The sequence below is a fragment of the Anopheles coustani genome, chromosome 2 (assembly GCF_943734705.1).
Source record: "Anopheles coustani chromosome 2, idAnoCousDA_361_x.2, whole genome shotgun sequence".
Taxonomy (NCBI): Eukaryota; Metazoa; Arthropoda; class Insecta; order Diptera; family Culicidae; genus Anopheles; species Anopheles coustani.
This window is the reverse complement of record NC_071289.1, coordinates 2,370,678-2,395,017: the sequence shown is the minus strand read 5'-3', so window position 1 is coordinate 2,395,017 and position 24,340 is coordinate 2,370,678. Positions and strand designations below refer to the sequence as shown.

Here is a 24,340-nt window from a genome sequence, read left to right as displayed (position 1 = left end):
TCGGGTGCGGTGTTGACGTACGCTTGCTGCTGCATTTTTGCGAAAAAATCCGTGTTTTTCGGCACCAGCGCTGCCAAAACTGTGGAGAGCGTGTGCGTGAATGTGTCATGCGTCGAGTGCAACCATTTTTCGACCCTTCCCCGTAGGATTCGACGGTGAAAAATGTGAATTTCCATCGGTTCCAGCGAAGAACCGTGCGTGGTGGAGTGATGATGTTAGTTGCCTTATGCCACCTCCGTCGTCGTCGTCGTCGTCGATCGTCGTGTGGCCGCTTGGAAGGGAAAGCGAATGCGAGTGAATGAAATAGATTGTGTAGTACGTGTGCAACTCTTCGCTCCCGGGGCGGCTTTAGTGTAGTTCAGTTTTGTTCTACCGCTTGGTTCTGGTGTGCAGAAGAAGTCAAAGCAATCCTTGTTGGTGGATAAAGCAGAAGTTGTTGGGTTCTGTGGTGATCAACGGTGGATCGGTGTCGATTGTTGCGGTGTCAAAAGTGCTCCAAAAGGGCTTTAGTAAATGCTCTCCGTTTGTTGGCAGAAAAAGTGGTTCTAAGCAGACACCGTCAGCAGTGAAGTGTGGATAAGTAACGTTTACTCGAAAAGAAAGCAATTGAAAAGGCAAAAAAAAAGCAAATCGGTGGTCAAGCACACCGACGTGAAATGTGACAGCATCTGCTGTATGTGTCTCTTTCCAGAGATATAGGTGTCTCTAGTGCGAGAGAAAGTGAGAGAGAGAAAAGGAGCGAAAGAGCGCACCTCGACTCAACAGTGAGAGAGTGCGGTAGCATCATCAGGCGAGTGTGCTCACGTGTGTGCGTGGTGTGATGAGATTTAAAGATGGCGGCATCGACTAACAGAAGGAGAGAAAGCACCTTATCGAAATTATCATGTTCTCGATGCTGCGGCGACCTGTTTGGCTATCTTCTGCGGCTTCGCGTCAGCCCGGAGGAGCTGGAGCAGCGCTACAAATCGCGCGAAATTGACAAATTTCTCGAGAAGGATAAACATGCATTTCGGCGACAGGTAAGCGAGCAGATCGCGTTCTTCGACGTGATCGATCGATCGAGAAAGGGCTAATTAATTTCATCCGGGTGCGCACCACAAAGGAAAGGGAGTAATTGTTCGTTACATGACCTTCCTCTACTGATTAAGCGTTACATCTCCCTTCCCAGACACGACGCGATCATGCTCGATCGCTTGAAAAACGACCCGACACGGTAGACTCTTTAGCTCAACCGCAATCAGCTGATGAGATGGAAATAATGATCGTTTTTGACGGCCAGGCGTGGTGCGTCTTGCATGCACTGGCATTGTGCAACCAGGACGCTGTGACGCAGGCTCGTTAAGGTCGTGTGGCCAAAGACTTCCAAAGGCGGATACGTGGCGATCGTGTGTTGTTGTTGATGTTTGGCCAAGTGACCACACGGATGAATCACGCCGCAGATGACGTGCACAGTTGTTTAATGGGCCAAATCCGGGGTTTGACATAACCGTTTCGATCGTGGATTCGTGGCGGAGGTTTGCTTCTCCTGCCCATTCTTTTGCAAGATATTGCACGTCGATAAATTCCCAACAAACGATGGTTTGAACATCAATTCCAGTTCGAAAGATTGCTATCTTAACGAACGATATACCCGTAAACGAATGCTTCCAGCGAAGGTAAAACAACGTCCGCCGCCTCCAACCAGGGACGGATAGTGCACACGACACGAGAAACATGGAATGTCGCGGGCATCCGTCATACCAACACCACGCTTTCCAGTTGCTTGGGTTGGCTGTGGGGTGGTGGTAGGCGTATGCAAAAAGCGCAACCGATCCAAAGCAAATCCGAAGGTGTTTGCCACACCACGCCGCCTTGGTACAAGTCGGTGGGATCGCTTAACATGGATGGTTGGGGGGGTCGTTTTAGCTCAATCGACCCCGGCCACTTGCAAACCAACACGTTAGCCCACGGTTTACGACCGTGGGTATGCGATATTTTTCATAATGTTGCATCAGCTTCATGATAGGCGTACGCAATTGTCATTTCAAAGTGTCTCCGAGCAGAATTTGTCTAATGCACCATTAAAATATTTTGCCAAACACTTTCGTTTCAGATATCCCGAGAAGAAAAACCTCTTCGGGTTTATGTCCCACTTTAATAAATTCTCCCAAATGTTCACTGTTGATAAACAAAACAAAACACGGTGAAACGGTTGAGCCATTCTGAAGATCGTCTACTCTTGGTCAAAAACACTCACACACACGCACACGTAAACGCATGCACAACTGTTTCGATTGTGAAACCTCATAAATTTCTCCTTCGCGGCGGCTGGCGGATCTTCCACAACGGCGATCGGACGTCCCACCGCGATCCGAAGAATGAATATATATTTGTCGCTGGCAGGAACACATTTCACGGCGCGAGCAAACTATTTTTAGGCTGCATGATTAAGTGTGCTGGCCAGGAAGGGAGGGAGGACAAGGCGGGAGGGAAAATTCCTCAAACTTGTTGATATTTCTATTGCGAATTTCCTGTAAACATGTTTGTTCTTCTTGAAATGACGATTCCCGAAGCATCCCAGTTGCTTTTGATTTGGTTGCGTTCCGATGAAATTGAAGATCCTCTCCAACCGGAAAGCTGGACGGCACGCAAAGCAGATCATCCTTCTTCGATAACATTGTGGGGCGCGTTCCGTTTCCAACCCAACGCGATCGTGTTTCATCCTCGAAACGACCTTGCCCCCCTCCTTCTTGCCACCCTGAACCCCCGGAGCCACACCCATTTCCGGTTGGTTGCGGTTAACTTTCGCTGCGCGCCTTTTTTTGTTTTTTTCATCCATTCGAACGTCACGCGTATCTATGTCTTATTTTCGCCTGTCTTGGGCTGCTTTCACGTGTCCGCTTTCCAACCGGGAGATTGGTTCGAAACTGATGGAATTTTTCATCCGGGAAGTAACGGCTCCTCCAGTCTTACCCTACCTTCCCGACGAAGCAGTTGGGTGTGCCGGGGGCCAGAGCCCCGTAAACCCAATTGCGTCAAGTTACGCAAAACGAAAAGCATCATACATACATTAACGCCATGACGTTGACAACAACTCTCCGCTTTCGTGGAACCCTGCCAGGAACAATATTGTCTCAGAAAGAAAGAACAAGAGGGGGAAAGAGGAAAGTTAAAAAAGTCAGTAAAATAATCAATGTGAAGTGTAAGTAGTTGTTGTTTGGATTCCATATCCTGCATCCGGTGCGCGGGTGAGATGATGGATCTGTTCGAAGAAACATACATCGAGCCGGTGTTTTTCTTTCGCTCTGCCATCGGCTGTTATTTTTATGCGGTGTTAAAATTATTCATCCTCCTCCCGAAATCTTCCACACCAAACGAGAAGGAAGAGTGAACATATTTTCCCTCAAACCGTCTTGTTTCTGGCCAGGACCGTTTCGCAGAATTTCGATTACAATTTTGCTCACGTCCGTTCCGCAGTAATCTTTCCGATATGAGATGATCTTCGCATCGGATCGTCCCGGAAGTCGCTACATTTGGGCGATGGTGGTGTCTAAAGCGGTGTCGACACGATTAAGTGTTTCCTTATCAACGCGCGGAGTGTGTGGCAAGTTTGACCTTCGCCATCCACCTCGAAACCCCAGTTTGACACAATCTCCACCGATGTCCGATGTTATTTTTGTTAGAAGGACTAATCTTGGGGATGTTGTGCCGAAAAAAAGGTTCAACTCAGCACACGGATCTGCATTGCGCTTTGTTCATTTAAGCTTGATTAGTCGAGAGGAGGTTCGGTTGTGTGTTTTTTGTAGATCGTCTGCATTCAACAACGACCTACGTCAGCGAAACCATTTCATACCGATTACGAAAGGATTTTTTCACCAGCAGAGAATGACCAAAACCTGATTCAGTAGAGGCTATGAAGTGAAAGATCGAGAGTGAAATTAGTTTCATCAAAAACATGCAAACACTTTTGTTATCAGTATCGGTTTGATTTCGTTAATTTTTGTATTAGCATTTGAAGGTCAGTTAATGATTCCCAAAACATCAATGAATCAGGGAGTGTGAAAACAAATCAAGAACTTAAGCTTGTGTTGAGAGATTAGTTGCATGATTTCGAGTGATCCTTCGCCTTATTTCTTTTACGAATTCCTTGGAAATCGAAATGTGAACCTGATTATTCCCTTAAAAATAAGTAGGTCACAAGCAACGATAGGGTTGGGAATCGCTTATCGGGAGAAAACAAGTATTCGTCAACAACTAATTTTCAATGTCAACATCGTTTCACGTTCAAACACCCTTTTTGCAGCCCTTCATCTATTCATTCGTTAATTGATTTTAGTGGCATTGAAAGCGGCAGACGGTTAGAAAAGCTCGTTAAATCGAATGGAATTGCTTTGTTGTCTTTTACATTCGCGCCCTGTTAACGTCGTTAAACGGTTCCCTTTGTTCCGTTCCATCCCCGCGGTTTGGAGATTTCAATTTCACTTCCATTGCATTGGATTGCATTTGCGATGAAAGTGCATCCAAGGTCTGGACTAAAGGACTATTAGTCTGGCGTGCGCGCGACACTCGGTGCACGTGCCATCTTTTCTTTGTTTATTTGACCGCGATCTCCTGATTTGCTCCCGCGAAGGAGGAACGAGAAAACGAAAAGCTGAAGGCCGCAATTAGGATCCCTCTGCTCGTCGATGCATTGCCGTTGACTTCCGTTTGATTTATTAATATTGATTCATCCACACGCCGCCGCTGGAAAACCAATGTTTCTCGGTTTGTGGCAGAATCGGGATGAAGTTCAAACCTCGACGGGGACGCCGGGCTTCGAACGGTAGCCGGTAGCGGGAAGCGAAGATGCGAAGGACCCCCCCGCGGTGGTGGGTTGTTGCGACTCCGTGACCCAGAAAGGCCTTTGGCACCAATCGACACCGACTCCCCGACATAAGAGGAAGACGGCGACGACGGCGATGAAGACGACGACGACGACATCTCGTGATCGCGTAGATCGGGCGCGAGATACCCGAGTTCATCGTGTGTGTCTTCGAGGCACGGGGTCTCCAGTTTTTTTTTTTCGTTTTACTTTGTGCCGGCAGATGCTTCGACGTAACCTTCCCCGCGCGCCACCCCACCCCGTTGCCTCCCGGAGTGGGTCGGAATGTTTACGGCTCACGCCGACTAATGGCCCCCTTTGGGGTTTGAGGCTGCGTTCGCGGAACGGAAATCGATTCGATCGGGAATCCGCGGCGAAACGTCGTACCGATCGACCAGATGAGAATGTTTGAAATTTACTGATCGTGATGCTGTTTGGCAACAACAACAGTTTAGCAACAATATTAATGCGCTACCGTACCGTCTACTATCAACACTTTCCCCCCTCCCTCGTGTATGGTGTTGTGCTCCCCACACATGATCATGAAAATCGCACCTCAAGAGTTTCTCCTGCTCTGTCGGAAGTATTTTCCCCCCTTTTTTTGTGTCGGCTTCTGGTGAAAATTGTTGGCATACAAACTTCGATTGGATGCGAGAAGAAATGCGGCTTGTGAGTGTGCATTAGTGCCGATTGGTATGTGCACCGGTGCATTTTAGTGCATCATGGAGAGAACTTTCTTCTCCGTTTCACTGCGCGCCTGTGGGTTTCTGTGTTTTTGTTTACTATTTGCTCGAACCCCCGTAGGAAACCCTCCCCAAGGGAGGCCCGCGGTTGGCGTCAAAGACTAGAAGCACGTTTTTGATTAGAGTGCTTAGTCCTTATTCCCCTTTTTTCCCTGTTCACTGTTGTCAATTACCATCGAACCCAAGGACAAACCTTTCATCCGAAGCGAAGCACTGATTGTGTTTTTATTTACTTTAGAAAGAGATATCTCTCAGTTAGTCTTCACGTACGCAGGAGGCGCACGTGTGGAATGATCGATGGGGTGCTAATGGATGGGTGGACGGAAGAGAGAATTGAAAACCCACGCAGCAGCAACAAACAAACACATACCTTACAAAAGTGGGTTAACGAAAGCCGCCTTCCAGCAGCAACAAGGATGGTTAAAAGCATTCTTTTAGCATTTTTGTTTCTAGATTGCACCCATCTACCCCGTTTTGCCCCTTCTTTCACCTCCTGGTTCAAAAGATGCTGTTATCATGGAGCGACATCACCACTTTCACTTTCTCTTTTCCCGTTGTTCTTCCTCCATGTGGTGGCATTCCTGAGAGATGCATGGAGTGCACGATCAGGGCAACGAAACAAGATCACGATGGATTGATATTGCCGTATCTAGTTTCCCTGCGGTGAAGCGAAAGGACTTGATAAAAGATCCGATTCAAATTCCCCACGGCTTCAAACCTTCGCAAGGGAAACTCCTTGGGTCATTCGATGTTCTTGGCTAATGCAATGGCGAGGAAAGACTTGCTGGCGATAAGAAGGGAACGCCACGGGATTTCGTGGTGCAATAATTGTGCGGTGTTTTGCACGTCGAACATGTGGAGCTAATTGTAACTAATTGAAAAATGTGATTACCCTTTCACACGTCCGTTACGTTACACGGACGTTGCCTGAAATTATGGACATCGGGTCTTGGATATTCGATTGCGAAAGTATTAGGCACACTTTTACCTGTTTGTTGGTACATTTAAAAAGAAAGTCGACGGAAAAATCATGTACTTTACATTATGCCCAAGGATACAAATCAACGTACCTGCGAGAGACACCTGCTCAAACTGTGTCTCTTACCTGTACATCTTTTCTTTGATGGGTGTAACCCTTTCACCTTCGGCGCATTTCATTTTAACTCATTACCAAAAACTATTTATTTTTATTACATCATAAGGTGTAGGAAGGTGGCGGATTAAGATTTGTCCCCAATAGAGATGGAACCCTTTTTCGGCATCGAAACACAAGGCCATTGAAGAATTTTACGACCTTCAATTCGGCCCACAAAAGTTTTGGGAAAACCCTTCTTGTGCCTTTGAGGGTATTTAAACGGGTAAAGAAACGATGCAGCTTTCATTGATATGACTCTTTTTTGTACCCTCTGTAGGTCAAGCTGTTGCTGCTGGGCGCGGGCGAATCCGGTAAATCGACGTTTCTCAAGCAGATGCGCATCATACACGGGATCAACTTCGAGCCCGAACTCATCCGAGAATACCAACATGTGATCTACCAAAACATAGTCAAGGGTAAGCACGCCAAGAGGGCGCGATAGCTGACCACAATTCATTGATTAATGTGTTCCCTTTTTTCCGATTTACAGGCATGCAAGTGTTGTGTGACGCTAGAGATAAGCTAGATATACCCTGGGAGGACCCGAAATCGCAGCAGGCCGCGAACAAAGCGATCCTGTTTCACAGCGGCTGCCTGCTGGCCGCCGAACAGTTCAACCAGTACGTTCCGTACATCAGAATCCTGTGGAGGGATGGCGCCATCCGGAAAGCGTACGACCGACGAAGGGAGTTCCAAATTGTAAGTCCACACGGCGACACGCGGCATACAACAGGGTTCGAGTAACATATTTGTATGCGCTAGCGGTTTGTTGGCAGATCGTTTAACGGCCGGCCAGGAGATGGTCATTAGGGAGAACGCGTACGACGCCACGAAGGAGGACAAAGAATTGGGGAAAACCCCGTCGCACGCACGCCGAAGAAAGTCACGTACCGTTGGGTAGGCGAATCCTGTTCAATTCGATTGTTTGACGATCGAATGATCGTGCGAAAACGAAGAAGTTTCACATTGCTCTCGCTTTCGTTCGAAGTTCGCGTCCAGCAGCGTCGTTAGAGGAATTCGCCGAAGCAAAAACCATCGTAATGTTTCATTTTTTTTGTGCGTGTGGACCAAACCTCGTAGCTCTTGCCCTTCGCATTGCTTGCTTGTAGAGCCCGTGGCCCCCCGTATGTTATGACACATGGGGAAAAACACAATGTTTTAAAACATCGCTGCGTCTACCCACCACCACCCAACGCTGGGGACGACGGGGGGCAAGCAGACGGGGTTGTTGTTTCGTGCGAAGACAAACGGCTACACGGCTGGTGCTGGTGCACCAACAAACCCACCACTGCGGAAGAAGTCACCCCGGCACGTACGAACGCCCAACCCAAGACGATCTTGATCTTGGTGGATGGTGGGAGCGTTTGGCAAAGATAGATCGCATTAGCTCGCAGTGCGCGAAACAACAACCATCATCTGCTCTCCCAAAGGCCAAAGCCAAGTGTCGTTCGCTCGCTAAATGAAGCCGTCTCTAAACGGACGACAAAGGTTAGGTCGTAGTAAAACCGGGCATTTTATTGGTAGTGTCCAATTTTATCGCCCCATACGCTTTTTGACGAAGGTCAGCGAGGAGGCGCACCCGGACCCCTTGGCCGGTTAGTTGGTAATTATGGTTTGTAAAAGTGAATTGAGCATCCCGTTTTTACTACCGACGTGTACTACCCGGTACGAAAGCTGCTGGCCTGGAGCGGTATGGTGGCCTAGGCACGGTGAAGCATGGAGTCATCATCGATAAAAAAAAATGTAATGTGGCCACCTTTTTGCGAGCATTAGCGCGGATCGAATATTGGCGAGAGTGTGGATTATTTTCCCACGGAAACCTGTTACCCTGGCTGGCGAGGAAAAACGGGGTGAAACCGACCCGCTCCTCCGGAGGTGGTGAACATATTAATTTGCATCGCCTCTGGACGGTTGGAAACGTTTAGCCTATTTTTCTTTCGCCAACTCCAAACAAATGCCCCCGACCAAGCCCCAGCTGTTGCATATCATCAACTCAAGCAGGATGATATCGCTCCTTATGACTGCGGTGGTGTTTGAATCATCCCAGCTGCGTCCCGGTGGAGGCTGTGGAACGCGAATTTCGGTGGATGCCCCCACCGGCTTTGAGTCAGCAGAGTACGCGCATCGACTTTCTTTTAGCCGGTTCCGGCGATTCCCATAACTCACACGATTATACTTTCTCTCTTTCTTGCATGATCGTGTAGGCATGGTGATGATGATGATGATGATGAAGATGAAGCACGCCGGATAGAGGCCTTGACCCAGAAAGTGAGATTTCTTCTCATCGCTCATCAGCAACCGCTCGGAATGTGCCCGTCCGGCCAATTTAGGTTGATTGTTTGAAGCTTGAAGAATCCGCCAGTACGAAAGGAGAGGTAGCCTTTTGCTGCCACACTTCGCGAGCTCGTAGTTCGCACACAACAACACAAGGCTCTAGGGGTTGGAGACCAGTGCATAGGTTTCCTTTCTGGGAATGTGCCGCCTCTGGCAGCAGCGTGGCTTGCCTTGCCACATACATCAATAGAGAGAAGTTGATGAAATAACATGATGAAAAATGAAATCAATGCAAGGACTTTGGTGCAGTAGATACGGGCGAAACGGGCTGATCTATATTTACACACACACAAATTGTTATCGTTTCTTGTGTGTGCGCAGATGTTATGATCCCCCCATAAAAGCAGGAAGGCATTCTCTTTCGCGTTTGTGCCCGGAGCGGCCAGCCAGAGGCTCGATTGGCGAATAATAAATACACATAAATAAATAAATAACTAATGCCGATTCCAACACTTCCATTGTAGCACACTAATTAAATGAAAATTGTGCGCGCACATTGTGCCGCCCTTCGCCCACGTCGAACCCGCCGCCGCCACCGTGCGGGATAAAATGGAGAGATCATGGAGTGATCGTTGGATCTGGTTTTCTTCGATCGATCGATCGATGTGATGATGGAAGCGGCCGTCAGCCAGAGCGCGTGTGCGCTAAACATGCGCACCGTAATGCACACCGGATTGGCACATGGAGGTGTCGAGTGTCGGTGACTTACGACAAGCCACGTGTGTGTTAGGCAAGCTTTCCCTTCCTAGAATGGAACCGACGATCGTGGCACCAGGTGAAGAAAACTTCACCGAAATGATTCAAACGCAGCTTCTCGAAACCCGATTTTTCACGATACCGACGAGCGGATTCGACGGCATTCCCACGGAATGTGTGACAGCGGCAAAATGTTGTAATTGCAGCACTTAAGCACATCTTGAGATGATAAACAAATCCCACGCGAAAGTCGCGATCCGCAGGACGCGATCGCAATGTTTTCGGTTCGGAAAGCAATCAAAAAGCCGTGCTTTCCGTTCCGTGAATGTGTTTGCTGAATTGCGCCATTGCGCGCGTACACACAACAACGGTAGTCGTGTGGAAGGAAAATAAATAACGAAACCAACCTATGGGGGCCTATCTGCTGCCAATCGTCCCGGCGACGCGTAGTGAGACGCATTTATTGCCTTTTGATCCGGCGACATCTGGACAATCTCCTCCTGCTCCTGCCCATGCTTGCTTCTTTCGCTCACTCTCGGACCGAATGATCTCGGTGTCTCTGGGTAAAACTACTTCGTCTTGGCGTAATTTGTTCGCGTTACGTCGATGATATGCGAGCACACGCGCGTTCCATTGGGGGTTCGATCGATGAGAAGTGAGATGAATTGATCCCGCAAAGTCGAGGTGGTGGTGGTGGTGGGAGTAACGTACGTTGAGGCCCGATTGGGGTGGAATTTATGAAACGATGCAAAAAGCCTATTAGCGGATTTATACGCGCACATTCACTCACTCTCACATCATGTGCACGGTTGCAGTGCCAAGGAGTAACGCATGTATTTAATTTCAATTTTAATTAAATTTATGACAACCTCTTTCACAGGCGGACGGAAAGAGACGGAGAGACGGAGGGCAGTGAAGTGCAGGAAAAACCTTGTGGTAGGATACACCTGCACAAGAGCACCCAAACGGTGTGTGCAACAAATCCCTTGAAGGCTTGGATTGAGTTTTTATGCAACCTGTCGAACTCTCGCCATCCAACTGTGGTGGCCATTTGGGACGAGAAGGGAGAGAGGGAAGTCGTTGAAGTCAATTCGCGAACGTTAGAAGAACCTTCGACACCGCCAAGACACACACACACACACTGTGGCCAAAGTGTTGCCGAAGAAGACGACGATGATGGCGGTTTATCGCCTCCGCACCTTTTGGCTTTGGTAGCCCGGGCCAATCCGGAATATGGTACTGGCGACCGGTTTTTTGTGTGGCCGTATTGGAATGGTAATCCATCCGAGCCGCCAGCATTGACAAGCGAGCGCGAGGAAATGCAGGTCCCCGTGTGCCACGAACCTGTGTGGGAGCACAAGAATCCCGCGAGCGAGCGAGTGAGATTGATGTTGGTGGCAATTAACCCGTACTTGACGGTAATGCTCCATCAACCCTCGACTCCCCCCGTCCCCGCCCCCCCCCCCCCCCCGCGTCCGGTAGCTATTCGTCGTCGTTGGTTGCGTTTGACAGATGGGAGCTCTTAAACGTCGTATAAATTCAGCCATTTAGTGGAACAAGTTTCGTTCGTTAGTAGCGCACACGTTAGGTAGATGGAAAGGCGAGTTGGGGTTGCTAAATATTTCCACACCGTTTGATGGATTATTTTGTAGAATTGGCTGCGTTCACTTTATTATCGCGTACTTTGCGGCGGCAGAAGGCAAATACCTGCATATTCGAGCTGGGAAACAGGATACACCTCTGTTCGAACGGGTTGTTAGGAACCGTAGGACCGAAGGAAAGCATGATTAGGACCCTTCACTTACTCAAATGATCTTTTATCAATAGGAATGACTTGTTGCCTTTTGAACCGAACCCTCGGTATGGATTAAAGTTCCTTCGAAACTCTATATTTAAAAGACCATTTCAACTAAATCGGTTGCTAATCTGCTTACTCACCCAAGTAGGCGATGGCGATAAGGTGGAAAGATTTTAATTATGCTTCCAATTGGTAATTGGTTCACACAATTCGGGAGCGAAACCTTTCCCTTTTTGCAACCTTGCCCTTTATGCTACAGGAGAGGAGGAGGGAGCATTTCTGTTTTTCGCTTCCGCGCTTAGGCTTATGCTTTCGATAACTATCCTTTCACACGAAGGAGGAGGAGGGTATGCAAATTACACTCTGCAACAGGAAAGCGCTTTCCAACGGGGATTGGATTGTTCGACGATAAAGGTAAGGGGTGGGCGAAGAATGGCCCACCTCGTAAAACCCCCCCGTTGTCGAAGGCGAGAGTGTTTTTCGAATAATAATATTTGTGATGCCTTTCTATTGATAAGCGCGCGTTCGGTGACTGGAGGAGTGGGGCACCGAGTAGGGTAGGGTGTCCACAACGACTAGTACGGAGTTAGCTGAAACCGCAGCAGGAACACTGGAAACCCAGCGCGAGGCGGTTCCCCTTCACCGGAGAACGGAGGGGGTTGAAGTAACGCGTGGGGCTTCGAATGTAGGGCAACGTTCTTGGCGCAGGCCCTTTGCAGATTGTTTGCATAAGATTAACCTACCCCCGGGATCGTGTCGCCGGTCGTCAGTCGCCGTTCTTGGGCCGACGCGAACCGAACGGCTTGATGATGTTGAACGGATTTCATTATTCGATTAGTTCCGATGGGCCCCAGAGGATTTGGTTGAGGATCGAAGGCACGCGGGAGGGGGGCTTTCGTTAATTGGGCGATTATTTACACGTTAAAATATTCCAACACTTTCCTTGCCTCGGCAGTCGATCGAGGGGGAGGACACTTAGCATAACGTTGTGAAGGATTATCGCAAACGGTATTGAGATTAAATTTCGAACACTCAATTCGTCGTTGAATTTCCATTTGGAACGTTTAATTCTTACTTACTCTTAAACGCCTTCTCACCAATGTTTCTTTATTCCCCTTCTTTCTTTCAGAGTGATTCTGTTAGTTATTTCCTAGATGAATTAGACCGAATATCGAGGTTAGATTATGTACCCACCCATCGTGATATTTTGCACTGTCGCAAAGCAACTAAAGGTGTATTTGAGTTTACGATTAGGATACAGGTAAGTCCAAAATATTTTCGCAATAAAAAGGGGAACCTTTTCATGATTTTTGTTTCATTCCTCCCCGGTAGAACATTCCATTTGTGTTCGTCGACGTCGGAGGACAGAGGACACAGCGCCAAAAGTGGACCAAATGCTTCGACTGCTCCGTCACGTCGATCCTGTTTCTGGTGTCGACCTCCGAGTTCGATCAGGTGCTGGCTGAAGATAGGTAAGCGGTAACCAACCTCGCGGTAAGAGGAAAACCTCGTCGTTAACACGTCACTTCCCCCCTCCCCTCCGCAGGCAAACGAATCGCTTGGAAGAGTCACGGAACATCTTCGACACCATAGTGAACAACACCACGTTCCAGGGGATCTCGATCATCCTGTTCCTGAACAAGACGGACCTCCTGCAGCAGAAGGTGAAAAACCCGGAGACGGACATCCGCTGGTACTACCCGCAGTTCACCGGCAACCCGCACTCGATCCTCGACGTGCAGAACTTCATCCTGCAGATGTTCATGAACGTGCGGAAAAACACCAAAACGCCCATCTACCACCACTTCACGAACGCGGTCGACACGCAGAACATCCAGGTCGTGTTCAGCTCGGTCAAGGACACCATCCTGCACCGGAACCTGTCCGCGCTAATGTTGCAGTAGGAAAGGATCCGGCGGGGGTGGTCCGGGCGCCGGGAGTGTTCGTTATTGGTGTTTTTGGTTCCAATTTCCGATGGCTGACTTCGTTCCGTTCGTTTCGTGCTGCTGTCAGAATATCTCTAGCGTAACGAGATATGACTGTCCCCGTATCGGTCGGGTTCAGATAAGATTGAGTGGACCCTTGTGAATTTAATTACAAAGAATTTCCAAACAGCAGAATACATTTTTATTTCCTTTAGATCTATTTAACGCTTTAACAGAAGAACTATTGATTAGCATTTTCATCACAAGAACCGATAGGAGTTGCACAATGTAGGGGAAAACCTTTTCTTCAATTTTTCAAACATCACACTTAAAATTTTCTTTCTATTGTTCCGTGTCCAATTACTATAAATCAGTTGAATTTAACTTTATCATCCACGCCTACTTGATGATCCGCGACCGGCACAAGAACAAAAGCATGAACGAAGCAGTGTATCAAAAATCTGGAATATGCTTAGAATCATGAAAAGAAAATCCATAAATGGACGGAAAAGGCACACAATTTACACCAAAAACCAAAAACTAATTTTAATCAGAACAAAATCACGCTCATAAAACAAATGTATGAGAAATAATGAACCACGGGAGGGAGGGTGTGTTAGGGAAGAAGAAGGCAGAAACAACAAGTATTTAAGAATTATTTGAATACTATTTGAAGTAGGCGCGCAGAGCCAGAGAGGGAATAGGGAGTCACGTACTTTGGGGAATAGAGAATGGATTGCTCGGATTGGAAAATAGCTGCATAATTATTACACTTCAATTTTAGTCATATACATAATTGCCATATGTGTTGTGTCTTTCGATTGGTATTAAGTTTAGATTTGCCTTAAAAATCTTTTTATTTAACATCCACAATCATCATTTTTTTCTTTCGTAAAATCATCACCACAAGCGTGTGCCATAAAACAGTGTGTGTGTGTGTGTGTCTCTCTCTAGAGGCACGATAAGATTTCGTTTCGTTTCAATTGCCCAATCCGAGCATTTTCCTTTGATCTTCCTTCGAGCAAAGACGTGCACTTTCCGATGCACTTTTTCAGGTGGGGGTTTGTGCGCAATTTCTAAGAAAGACAAATCATTAGAGTGTAGCTAAATAGGAGAAGTAAAAACCCCGTCGGCAATCGCCGCGCGGTTCGGTGGAGCATCATCACGCCTTGTACATAGGAACTGAAAACACACCCCGAACAATGCTGGTTCATCCCTCCTACGCCACTCCGAGAAGGAAGGAATGTGTAGGAAGGATGTGTTTGTTTTGTAGCATTTAATTGCCAAACATTGCGCGAGGGAAGGCGCACGAGGGGGAAAGGCAATTAAGAAGGAAGTTACTTCTGCTAACTACGGTTAATCGCTCGCTCAAGGAGAGACAATGGGAAGGGAAATACACGGTAGATACTTTCCCATCCCGATGGAAGTAGATAGAGAACCGTTCGAAACAGGAAGACACGTGTATTGTATTGTACCACATTCAGCATCCAAGTAGCCTACCAATATTCTAATCCAAGTAATCACACACGAAACGAAGATACAGCAAGCCGCGGAGCGTATCCTAGCAGCATTATAACGAGCATTCCTTTCGACGACGAATCCGTAGCCTAGCTTGGGCGGTCACGGTTTTAGGGTTAGAAGATTCGCTTTTTTTTAGATAACGATGGAAGGCAATATACGGACCAATAATACTGTTACGATTGCATCACGCGAGGCGGATATGCTCGGTCAAATGAAATCCGGTGTAGGATAACGATAAACAAAAAACGCACACCAACAACATGTCACTATCCATATGAGGACGACGAAGGAAGGACATGGATGATGTGTCTTTTTGGCAACGACAACTACAAGACTACTCTGGCGACCGGTTGGCCGGATCCGTGTTTTTGCTAGAGACATTTTGGACTCAAGTTTCTCGTAGTATTCGTAGGATGAAAATCGGTTTTTGACGGGCAGGTCCTGTGTGTGGAGCCCTGTCGTGTTTTGTAAGCTTTGCCTTTTTTTGTCTCTCTTATACAACTCGCTTTTGCGAAAACATTGTGTGTCCTCGTAGGGACGCGGTGCAAGCGAAGGTGAAGGAAAACGAGTAGTTTAGGAAACCAATGTAAACGTCCAACTGCCGCGACTCGGCCCTTTTCTGGCAAACAAGTTCAGCACAGGGAGGGATGGAACAAAAAGCTTAATGTGCTCGGTGCAATAACCGGAAGGAAGTTAGTTATTGATCGTGGCGTACCGGAATTCGTTTTAGTTTTTCCTCAGCTTTCGTTACTACTAACTCGCCAAATATGGAGCTCGCTCTGCCATCGAGGATCGATGTTGATCTCCTGCTCGGGAAAATCGAAAGCGCATGAATGTTGATTTCATTTGAGGTAACGGAGGTGATGGTGGTTGGAAAGGAACACGAGGGGTAACCAAACCGGGCTGAGACGAACCTCGGAAAACCCGTTAACAACGAGGAGCTGCTTGTGTAGTATTTATATGTGGGTTTATTTTTTATTACGAATTATTATGATTAGGATTACTTCTCATTTCTTCTCCCCCTCACGCTCGCTGAAGCGAATATGTATGAATATGTATGGATTTGTATGTATATGTGAACATAAAAAATGATATAAGTTGTTGTTCGATGTTACTTTATGGAGATTTTATTTGTATATTGTGGAAAAAGTAATATAATCTGCGAAAACTCTTCGCGCAGCGTCATGGGACGCGGATGAGGGTGGTATGGAATGGAGGGGGGGGAGGGGGGACGGCAGCGCCGGAAGGAGAAACACACGTACATCCGCACATGAACACAAGTTATACGGTCATATATACACCATTTGTTCGATGGCAAACTAATTGAATCCAAGAATAAAAAAAGCATCAAAGAAGGCTATACGTAGGAACTTTGGTGCACTGTTGTGGAGTTATTATAGAAAATTATCCGAAAAGATTGATTTAGGTAAGTAAACAGCGCTCCTGATATTTTTGTGTTACCTCCTGATCAGTTCTTCGCTCCTGGCGCAAAAATCGGCCCGATTCCGGGACGGTCTGGGGCGATTTCGGAGCTCAAAATTTCATCTTTTGTAACAGGAGCGAAGAACACGCTAGGAGGTGCCATTTTTCTGGAGGGTAGGCCCAGTGGAAGATATCTCTTTTAAAAAATACTGTTAAATTGTTATATTCGGATATATTTGAACAGAATAATGCAATAAAACAAGTTTGAATTGGGATTTGCTGTAACATTTTTATTTTAACCTAAATTTTGTCACTATTTGCTGCTTCATTCTCATCGCAAGTTAAACTTAATACTTTAATTAACGTTTACTTAGCTTTTCCATAATTTTCACACAGCAAACACCCCCAAGTCTCGTACACAAGTCCTTGGGGACCCAAGTCTCGTACACAAGTCTCAGACACTTGTATGGTAAGTGCCGGATTCAAGTCTCGGACACAAGTCTTGGACACTTGTATGGAAATTCTCGAACATAAGTCTTCCATGTAAGTACTTGTATTAAACGTGCATGCAAGTTTTAAAAAATCGGAAAAAATGCGTGTCCTTTCTCTGCAAGTTTGTAAAGAAAACCGCAGATTTTTGTTTAAAAATTTGAAAAACCTAGCGTGCAAGTTTTAAAAAATCGGACAAAATGAGTGCAACTTCCATACAATTTTATCAAAAAATCCGCAAATTTTTGTTCGTGTTTTTTACGGTGTAAATTCGGCGAAAATTGCATGCAACTTGCATGCAAGTTTTGCCCACTTTCTTAAGACTTTCATGCAAGTTTTCCCGGAAGTGCCCCAGAAAAAACATCCGGAAAAACTTGCATGCAAGTTTTCCCGGAAGTACTCCAGAGAAAAACATCCGGAAAAACTTGCATACAAGTTGCATGCAAGTTTTCCCGGAAGTGCTCCAGAAAAAAATGACATTTGACAGCTGTCAAAATTGACATTTGACAGCTGTCAAAATTGACATTTGACACCTGTCACATTTGACAGCTGTCAAAATTGACATTTGACAGCTGTCAAAATTGACATTTGACAGCTGTCAAAATTGACATTTGACAGCTGTCAAAATTGACATTTGACACCTGTCAAAATTGACATTTGACAGCTGTCAAAACTGACATTTGACAGCTGTCAAAACTGACATTTGACACCTGTCAAATTTGACAGCTGTCAAAACTGACATTTGACACCTGTCAAAATTGACATTTGACAGCTGTCAGAACTGACATTTGACACCTGTCAAATTTGACAGCTGTCAAAATTAATTTGACAGGTGTCAAATGTCAGTTTTGACAGCTGTCAAGGGTCAATTTTGACAGCTGTCAAGTGTCAATTTTGACAGCTGTCAAGTGTCAATTTTGACAGCTGTCAAATGTCAGTTTTGACAGGTGTCAAATGTCAATTTTAACAGCTGTCAAATTTGACAGGTTTCAAATGTCAGTTTTGACAGGTGTCAAATGTCAGTTTTGACAGCTGTCAAATGTCAATTTTGACAGGTGTCAAATGTCAGTTTTGACAGCTGTCAAATTTGACAGGTGTCAAATGTCAGTTTTGACAGCTGTCAAATGTCAGTTTTGACAGCTGTCAAATGTCAATTTTGACAGCTGTCAAATGTCAATTTTGACAGGTGTCAAATGTCAATTTTGACAGCTGTCAAATGTCAATTTTGACAGCTGTCAAATGTCAATTTTGACAGCTGTCAAATGTCATTTTTTTCTGGAGCACTTCCGGGAAAACTTGCATGCAACTTGTATGCAAGTTTTTCCGGATGTTTTTCTCTGGAGTACTTCCGGGAAAACTTGCATGCAAGTTTTTCCGGTTGTTTTTTCTGGGGCACTTCCGGGAAAACTTGCATGCAAGTCTTAAGAAAGTGGGCAAAACTTGCATGCAAGTTGCATGCAATTTTCGCCGAATTTACACCGTAAAAAACACGAACAAAAATTTGCGGATTTTTTGATAAAATTGTATGGAAGTTGCACGCATTTTGTCCGATTTTTTAAAACTTGCACGCTAGGTTTTTCAAATTTTTAAACAAAAATCTGCGGTTTTCTTTACAAACTTGCAGAGAAAGGACACGCAATTTTTCCGATGTTTTATAAACTTGCATGCACGTTTAATACAAGTACTTACATGGAAGACTTATGTTCGAGAATTTCCATACAAGTGTCCAAGACTTGTGTCCGAGACTTTCCATACAAGTGTCCAAGTCTTGTGTTCAAGGCTTTCCATACAAGTTTCCAAGAGTTGTTTCCGAGACTTTCCATACAAGTTTCCAAGACTTGTGTCTGAGACTTTCCATACAAGTTTCCATGACTTGTGTCCGAGACTTTCCATTCAAGTGCCCAAGTATATATTAAAGGAAATAAATTTTCGAAACAAACATTTAGAAACTGTCTTGTGGATTTAAATTATATTTCAGGGATTTTTTGTCAATTACAAAAGGCGTTACGCCTACAGATAACGGCAAAGTTAAACTAAACAAGTCCAAAGAGCTTCCTACCCAACAAAATTCCATTACCAAGAAGAATGGACGATAAAATCTTTTTTTTTTTTCGTCAGCTCTTGGTTTCGCCGGGTTTTCTTTCAATACGAAGCACGTAAAGATGTTCACCGCGAATGCGCCGTTCTTTGATAGTTTTCCCTAGAAATCCCTGCCGGTGGACCTTGTCAAGGATACTGTCCGGATTGTTTTCTTTCACCAGCAATAGATAGAACACTCCCACCGGGGACAGCACCCGATCCAGGTCGTTTAGCACACGATTCGTTACCATCATCCCATCGATGCCACCTGCCCAAGAGTGTATCAAAGCTTGTCCACCGTCGGAGCGAAACGTTTCCGCATGCTCTTCGAGGGAACCGTCGATCGGCTGTGTCGGAACGTACGGTGGATTGAAGATCAGCAGGTCAACCGAGTGTGAATGCAGTCCTCCGAGCAGGTCCATGTTGACCACATCCACTGCCACTTGGTTCAATTGACTCGTCCTTCGTGTCATACGACAGGCGGCCGGGTTTATATCGAAGGCGATGCAGTGTGTCTGTCCGCCGGGGAAACATTTGGCGATGGCACTAATCAGAACACCGCTGCCTGGACCGATTTCGACGCACAGAAGAGGCTGCCGGCCCTTTATCGTATCTTGCTCGTCTTCCAGCGCATCCAGGAGCAAGAACGTATCCTCCGCCGGCTCGTATACGACTTCATAATCTTGCGGTTCAAATCTATACACTGGAGTGTCCATAAATCGTACAAAACTCACGAAAAACTATCAACCCGGCAGCATCTTTGTTTGGTAAACAACCTCCGGTTGACAGCTGACCGACAGCAGCTGTTCCGCAATACGTTACACGTCCGGATCGAAGTGTTCACCTCCAACATGAAAGGCCTTTTCTACTCGCATATTGCAACCAACTAAAAATGTTTCTTCCTTGGTTTAAGGTGTGTGTAAAATTAGTAAAACCTCAATCTTATAATTATTAGCTGATTTAACGTAATTTTGTAAATAAAAATGTATAAATTATTTGCTCGAATTGTGATACTGCTCGACATGTCAAACAGCACGCCAAGCGTAAATGTCACGGAAAAACGTCACATTTAAAATAACGAACGTCAACTGCCCGCCCGAAATGTGTTTACAAACGCAAAACACAGCAGCATTGGTTTTCCGTCTAGTTGGCTTTTCGTGTAGAAATCGTAACGTTTCTCGATTGGTTTAAAGTGATATTCCGCGCGGAAGAAGGCATTAAGGAGGGCACCTAAAAGTTTTGTAATTACGATTGGGGTTCCTTGAACATTCTCGTTCTATAACCTCAATATCGTTCTCCGAGGTTCGCGAAAAGCCACACTCCTTGTACGATGGAAGACTTTCAGAAGATTGAAAAGATCGGTGAGGGGACGTACGGCGTTGTGTACAAGGGACGGAACAAGGTTACCGGTCAGATTGTGGCGATGAAAAAGATTCGATTGGAATCGGAAGACGAGGGCATTCCATCGACCGCCATCAGGTAGGTGATCGTGTGTGTATGATTTGTGTTTACCGGGAAAACCCGAACTTATCCTTCCGTTTTATTTCCCATTCGAATAGAGAAATCTCCCTCCTCAAGGAGCTAAAGCACCCGAACATCGTTACGCTGGAGGATGTGCTGATGGAAGAGAACAGACTGTATCTGATCTTCGAGTTTCTCTCCATGGATCTGAAGAAGTACATGGACAGTTTGCCGCCGGAGAAGATGATCGACTCGGAACTTGTCAAGAGCTACATGTACCAGATCACGGCGGCGATGCTGTTTTGCCACAAACGGCGCGTACTGCACCGTGATCTGAAGCCGCAGAATCTGCTCATCAACAAAGAGGGCGTCATAAAGGTGGCCGACTTTGGCCTGGGCCGTTCGTTCGGCATCCCGGTGCGTAATTACACGCACGAGATTGTTACACTGTGGTACCGGGCGCCGGAAGTGCTGCTGGGTTCGCCGCGTTACTCGTGCCCGGTTGATATCTGGTCCATCGGTTGCATCTTTGCCGAGATGGCCACGCGGAAACCGCTGTTCCAGGGTGACTCGGAGATCGATCAGTTGTTCCGCATGTTCCGTATCCTGCGCACACCGACTGAGGAGATTTGGCCCGGCGTGACCTCACTGCCAGACTACAAGTCGACGTTCCCATGCTGGACACAGAATAATCTCGCCGGTCAGGTGTCCAACCTCGACTCGGCCGGTATTGATCTGCTGCAAAAGTGCCTCATCTATGATCCGATGTTGCGCATCTCCGCCAAAAAGATCCTCGAGCACAAGTATTTCGAAGGGTTCGAACAGTGCAACATTCCTACCGAGTAATGGCCGAACCTGCCGTAGTAAGAAGCATATATTTCTTTTATTTTATTTTTCTACGAAGGGTGTAAATATTCGTTTCGCCAAGAACCCCCTCTCCCGCTGGGAAGCGTACAAACTTCCCCTCGCGTCTTGTCCTGACTCCAGGTTCGCTTTTATCTCGTGTTCGGTCCGAATTGTACTGTACATCTACGAATTATGCTATCAATTAAATTAATAAACATGATGTTTGTAAGATTTAAGACCAATCTTTCTCCTGGTTGACTTTCTTTGCTCTTACTTCCTTCTTCTTCCTCCCTTCCTTTCCGTGTGATTCTCACCCAAGCAACAGTCTGCAGGAGGACCTCATTTAGTGCTACCATAAATCGAGATCGAGCGAGCGAAAGATGTTTTGAATTCAACAATTAACATCCTTACCTGCTCGGTTTGCCTTTTTTACTTCCTAACATAATCCTACCTAAATTTAACACTAAATAGCTTAGACAGCCTCAAAAGGAAACACAAATATGGCGCACCGGTTATTCTTCCGGGCTCACCGTCCCTCCTCTCCCGCAGGATCCAATGTTGCACTTGGCGATGGTTCGTCGTCCAGAGTCATCGTTCGCTGGATGTCCTGTATCTCCTCGTACAGGAGCGCTTTCCACTGCTGGACGGTGAGATTCTGGGCGTCTATGGAATGATCGTATGGGGCCGGGGCGGGTCGGTTAACGTCCTTCTCGGAGTACCACAGGTGGATGTACGGATGGAACAGGGCCTCGTCGACCGATATCCGTTCCATCGGGTCGAACGCGAGCATCCGCCGGAGAAAGTCTCTCGCTAGCTCGTTCGTTAGCTGCGGATAGTTCGTGGGCGTTCCATCGAACGCGTCGTCCGGGAACAGGACCTCGAACGGTTTTCCCTCCTGCTTCGGCTGATTGTTAATGTACCGCTGGGTGCCGGGGGTGGTGCGGGCAATGAACTCGGCGCGCGGTGTACCGAGCGTGTCGACGATGCGCATCCACTGGTCGACGTGATCGGTGCCGGGGAACAGCACGGAGCCCGTGATCAGCTCGGCCATGATGCATCCGATCGACCAGATGTCCACCTTCGTGTCGTACTCCATGTTGAGGATGATCTCGGGCGCTCGGTAGTGGCGCGTCACGACGTACTGCGTCATGGTGAAGCTCGTCTGGACGCTGCGGGCCAGCCCAAAGTCCAGTATCTTGAGCGTGCAGTCCTTGCACACGACAATGTTGGAGGGCTTTAGGTCGCGATGGATAATGCCGGCCGCATGTAAGTACTTGATGCCGCACAGCATCTGGTAGACAAGGAAGGAGATACGATCGTGACCTATACTGATGCCGACCACGTTCCTCAGGCTGCTGTCCATCAACTCGGTGAAGATGTACACGTCACGGAACGATTCTAGCGTGGTCTGGGGCGTATACGCGTAGAGAAGCTTTATAATCTGTGGAAAAACGGAGTCGTTCATCAATCATACAATCGCCTTATCACCATCGACCATACTTACGTTTGGGTGATCGACTAATCGCATCAGCTTAATCTCGCGATACGCCCGTTTGGCGAACGTCAAGTCCCGGAATGGTTGTGAGAGTTTCTTCACCGCCAACCGTCGGCCCGTTTGCAAATCAATGGCGGCACTATGGAGCGGACCGAAAAACAAACAATCAAGGATCGTAGTAGAAAGTCAATCGGTGGGATTAGAGTTATTGCTTCGACTTACCATACGGCTCCCTGTACTCCGATTCCGATCGGACCCATGGTGGTGAAGCGGGGTGGTAGAGTGAATTGGTAGTCGAACGATCCGCCCATCGAGGAAACGACTGTGGTGGTGGTGTTTTGGGAGACGGCGGCTCCATTGTCCTCACCGGATCCGTGTGACTGCATGCTAGATAAGATGGAATGCAAAAGAACAAAGATGTAACAATGTACCATTCTGATTAACACGTGCAAGAGAGGTGTCCTTTGTTTGAAGAGATGCACTAGCAATATCACAAGACATTATTCTAACGATAGGATTCGGAATGTTTTGAACACCTTGCCTGGGAAAACAGGCTTTAGTATGATGTTAATTGCTTATATTATTTCGTGAATTACTAAACTCAAAACCGATTGCTTGTTTAATTCCAGGAGATGCTTAACTTATAGTTAGTTACTAATTATATAAAGTTAATTAGCACTTTTTATGCAGTATTTCGAAAACATTTTCTGCAGTTAAGTCAAATATCTGGTTACCTTGGAGATGCTATATAGCAATCATCGGTTGTTAAGGACTTTTCTCTAGTTGTCGCTATGCTTTTTCCAATGCTACATAGATAACGTACATGCCATTGTTTACCACTCCTTTGATCATTTATGTAGATTTGTGGTTTAGGGTTTTTAAATATTTTTAGAAAATTATTACTAAAGTTTGTGATCCTGTGAAACCATTTGTCTTTAGTCCCGATGCGATGTCACGTTTTGTTAAAGAGCTTTCTATCAAAACGTGGCCCCTTCAGGGACTCAATATGTTGATCCGCCGCTCAAAAGGGCAAGGGACGGAGAACAAAACCACGATTCATGAAACGACAAGCACCGTAATGTATCACCTTGTTAGCACTTGCCTCAAAGTGCTTTGGAGATTTTTGGTCGGTTGGTTATCTATCAGCAATGAGCATGGGACTACGGAGTTTCGGCCTCCTCAAGCTATTTGTCATTAAGAAATGCGGTATGAATTGAACTCTTTTAACAGTCAATTAGGAGGAAGTCGGAAGCTGCCTCTGAAAACTGTTTGTCCACGTGATTAGCACACATAAACACACACACACAAGAACACATCCCACATAATCCTTCCACAGCAAAAATTAACAAGATGTACTAGACACACGCGCTAAGCGTGCACAAGGGAGGATGGGTGGTACTTACATTATTGTACGCACCTTAATTTTTGTGTTTCGCAAAAGAAACTTCAACGGTCAAGAAAAACACTCCCAGGTACACACGCACGCACGTGAAACGGCCAACAAAAATATGGTAACAAAACACCAATGGTATTGTTATTTATCTCACCAGCTGAAC

The 24,340-nt window shown here is 46.4% G+C and overlaps 4 protein-coding genes across 4 annotated transcripts; 2 read left to right on the top strand and 2 right to left on the bottom strand.

The window, feature by feature from the left end:
* On the top strand, positions 1-16,106 carry LOC131267080 (guanine nucleotide-binding protein subunit alpha homolog). The gene is made up of 6 exons (XM_058269839.1): positions 1-1,019; positions 6,996-7,134; positions 7,209-7,417; positions 12,676-12,807; positions 12,879-13,018; positions 13,093-16,106. Exons 1-6 carry the CDS (start codon positions 834-836, stop codon positions 13,448-13,450), a joined length of 1,164 nt encoding a protein of 387 aa, XP_058125822.1. The 5' UTR covers positions 1-833; the 3' UTR covers positions 13,451-16,106.
* A 2,753-nt stretch (positions 16,107-18,859) lies between these two features.
* LOC131267085 (methyltransferase N6AMT1) lies at positions 18,860-19,729 on the bottom strand. The gene has a single exon (XM_058269845.1). It carries the CDS (start codon positions 19,696-19,698, stop codon positions 19,018-19,020), a length of 681 nt encoding a protein of 226 aa, XP_058125828.1. The 5' UTR covers positions 19,699-19,729; the 3' UTR covers positions 18,860-19,017.
* Positions 19,730-20,099: 370 nt separating this feature from the next.
* Positions 20,100-21,547, top strand: LOC131267084 (cyclin-dependent kinase 1). Its single transcript, XM_058269844.1, has 2 exons — positions 20,100-20,461; positions 20,542-21,547. The coding sequence occupies exons 1-2, from the start codon at positions 20,313-20,315 to the stop codon at positions 21,287-21,289; spliced, it is 897 nt and encodes a 298-aa protein (XP_058125827.1). The 5' UTR covers positions 20,100-20,312; the 3' UTR covers positions 21,290-21,547.
* A 38-nt stretch (positions 21,548-21,585) lies between these two features.
* On the bottom strand, positions 21,586-23,170 carry LOC131267078 (stress-activated protein kinase JNK-like). Its single transcript, XM_058269838.1, has 3 exons — positions 23,007-23,170; positions 22,794-22,923; positions 21,586-22,730 (listed from the first exon to the last, which is right to left on the bottom strand). The coding sequence occupies exons 1-3, from the start codon at positions 23,168-23,170 to the stop codon at positions 21,816-21,818; spliced, it is 1,209 nt and encodes a 402-aa protein (XP_058125821.1). The 3' UTR covers positions 21,586-21,815.
* Positions 23,171-24,340: the final 1,170 nt, after the last annotated feature.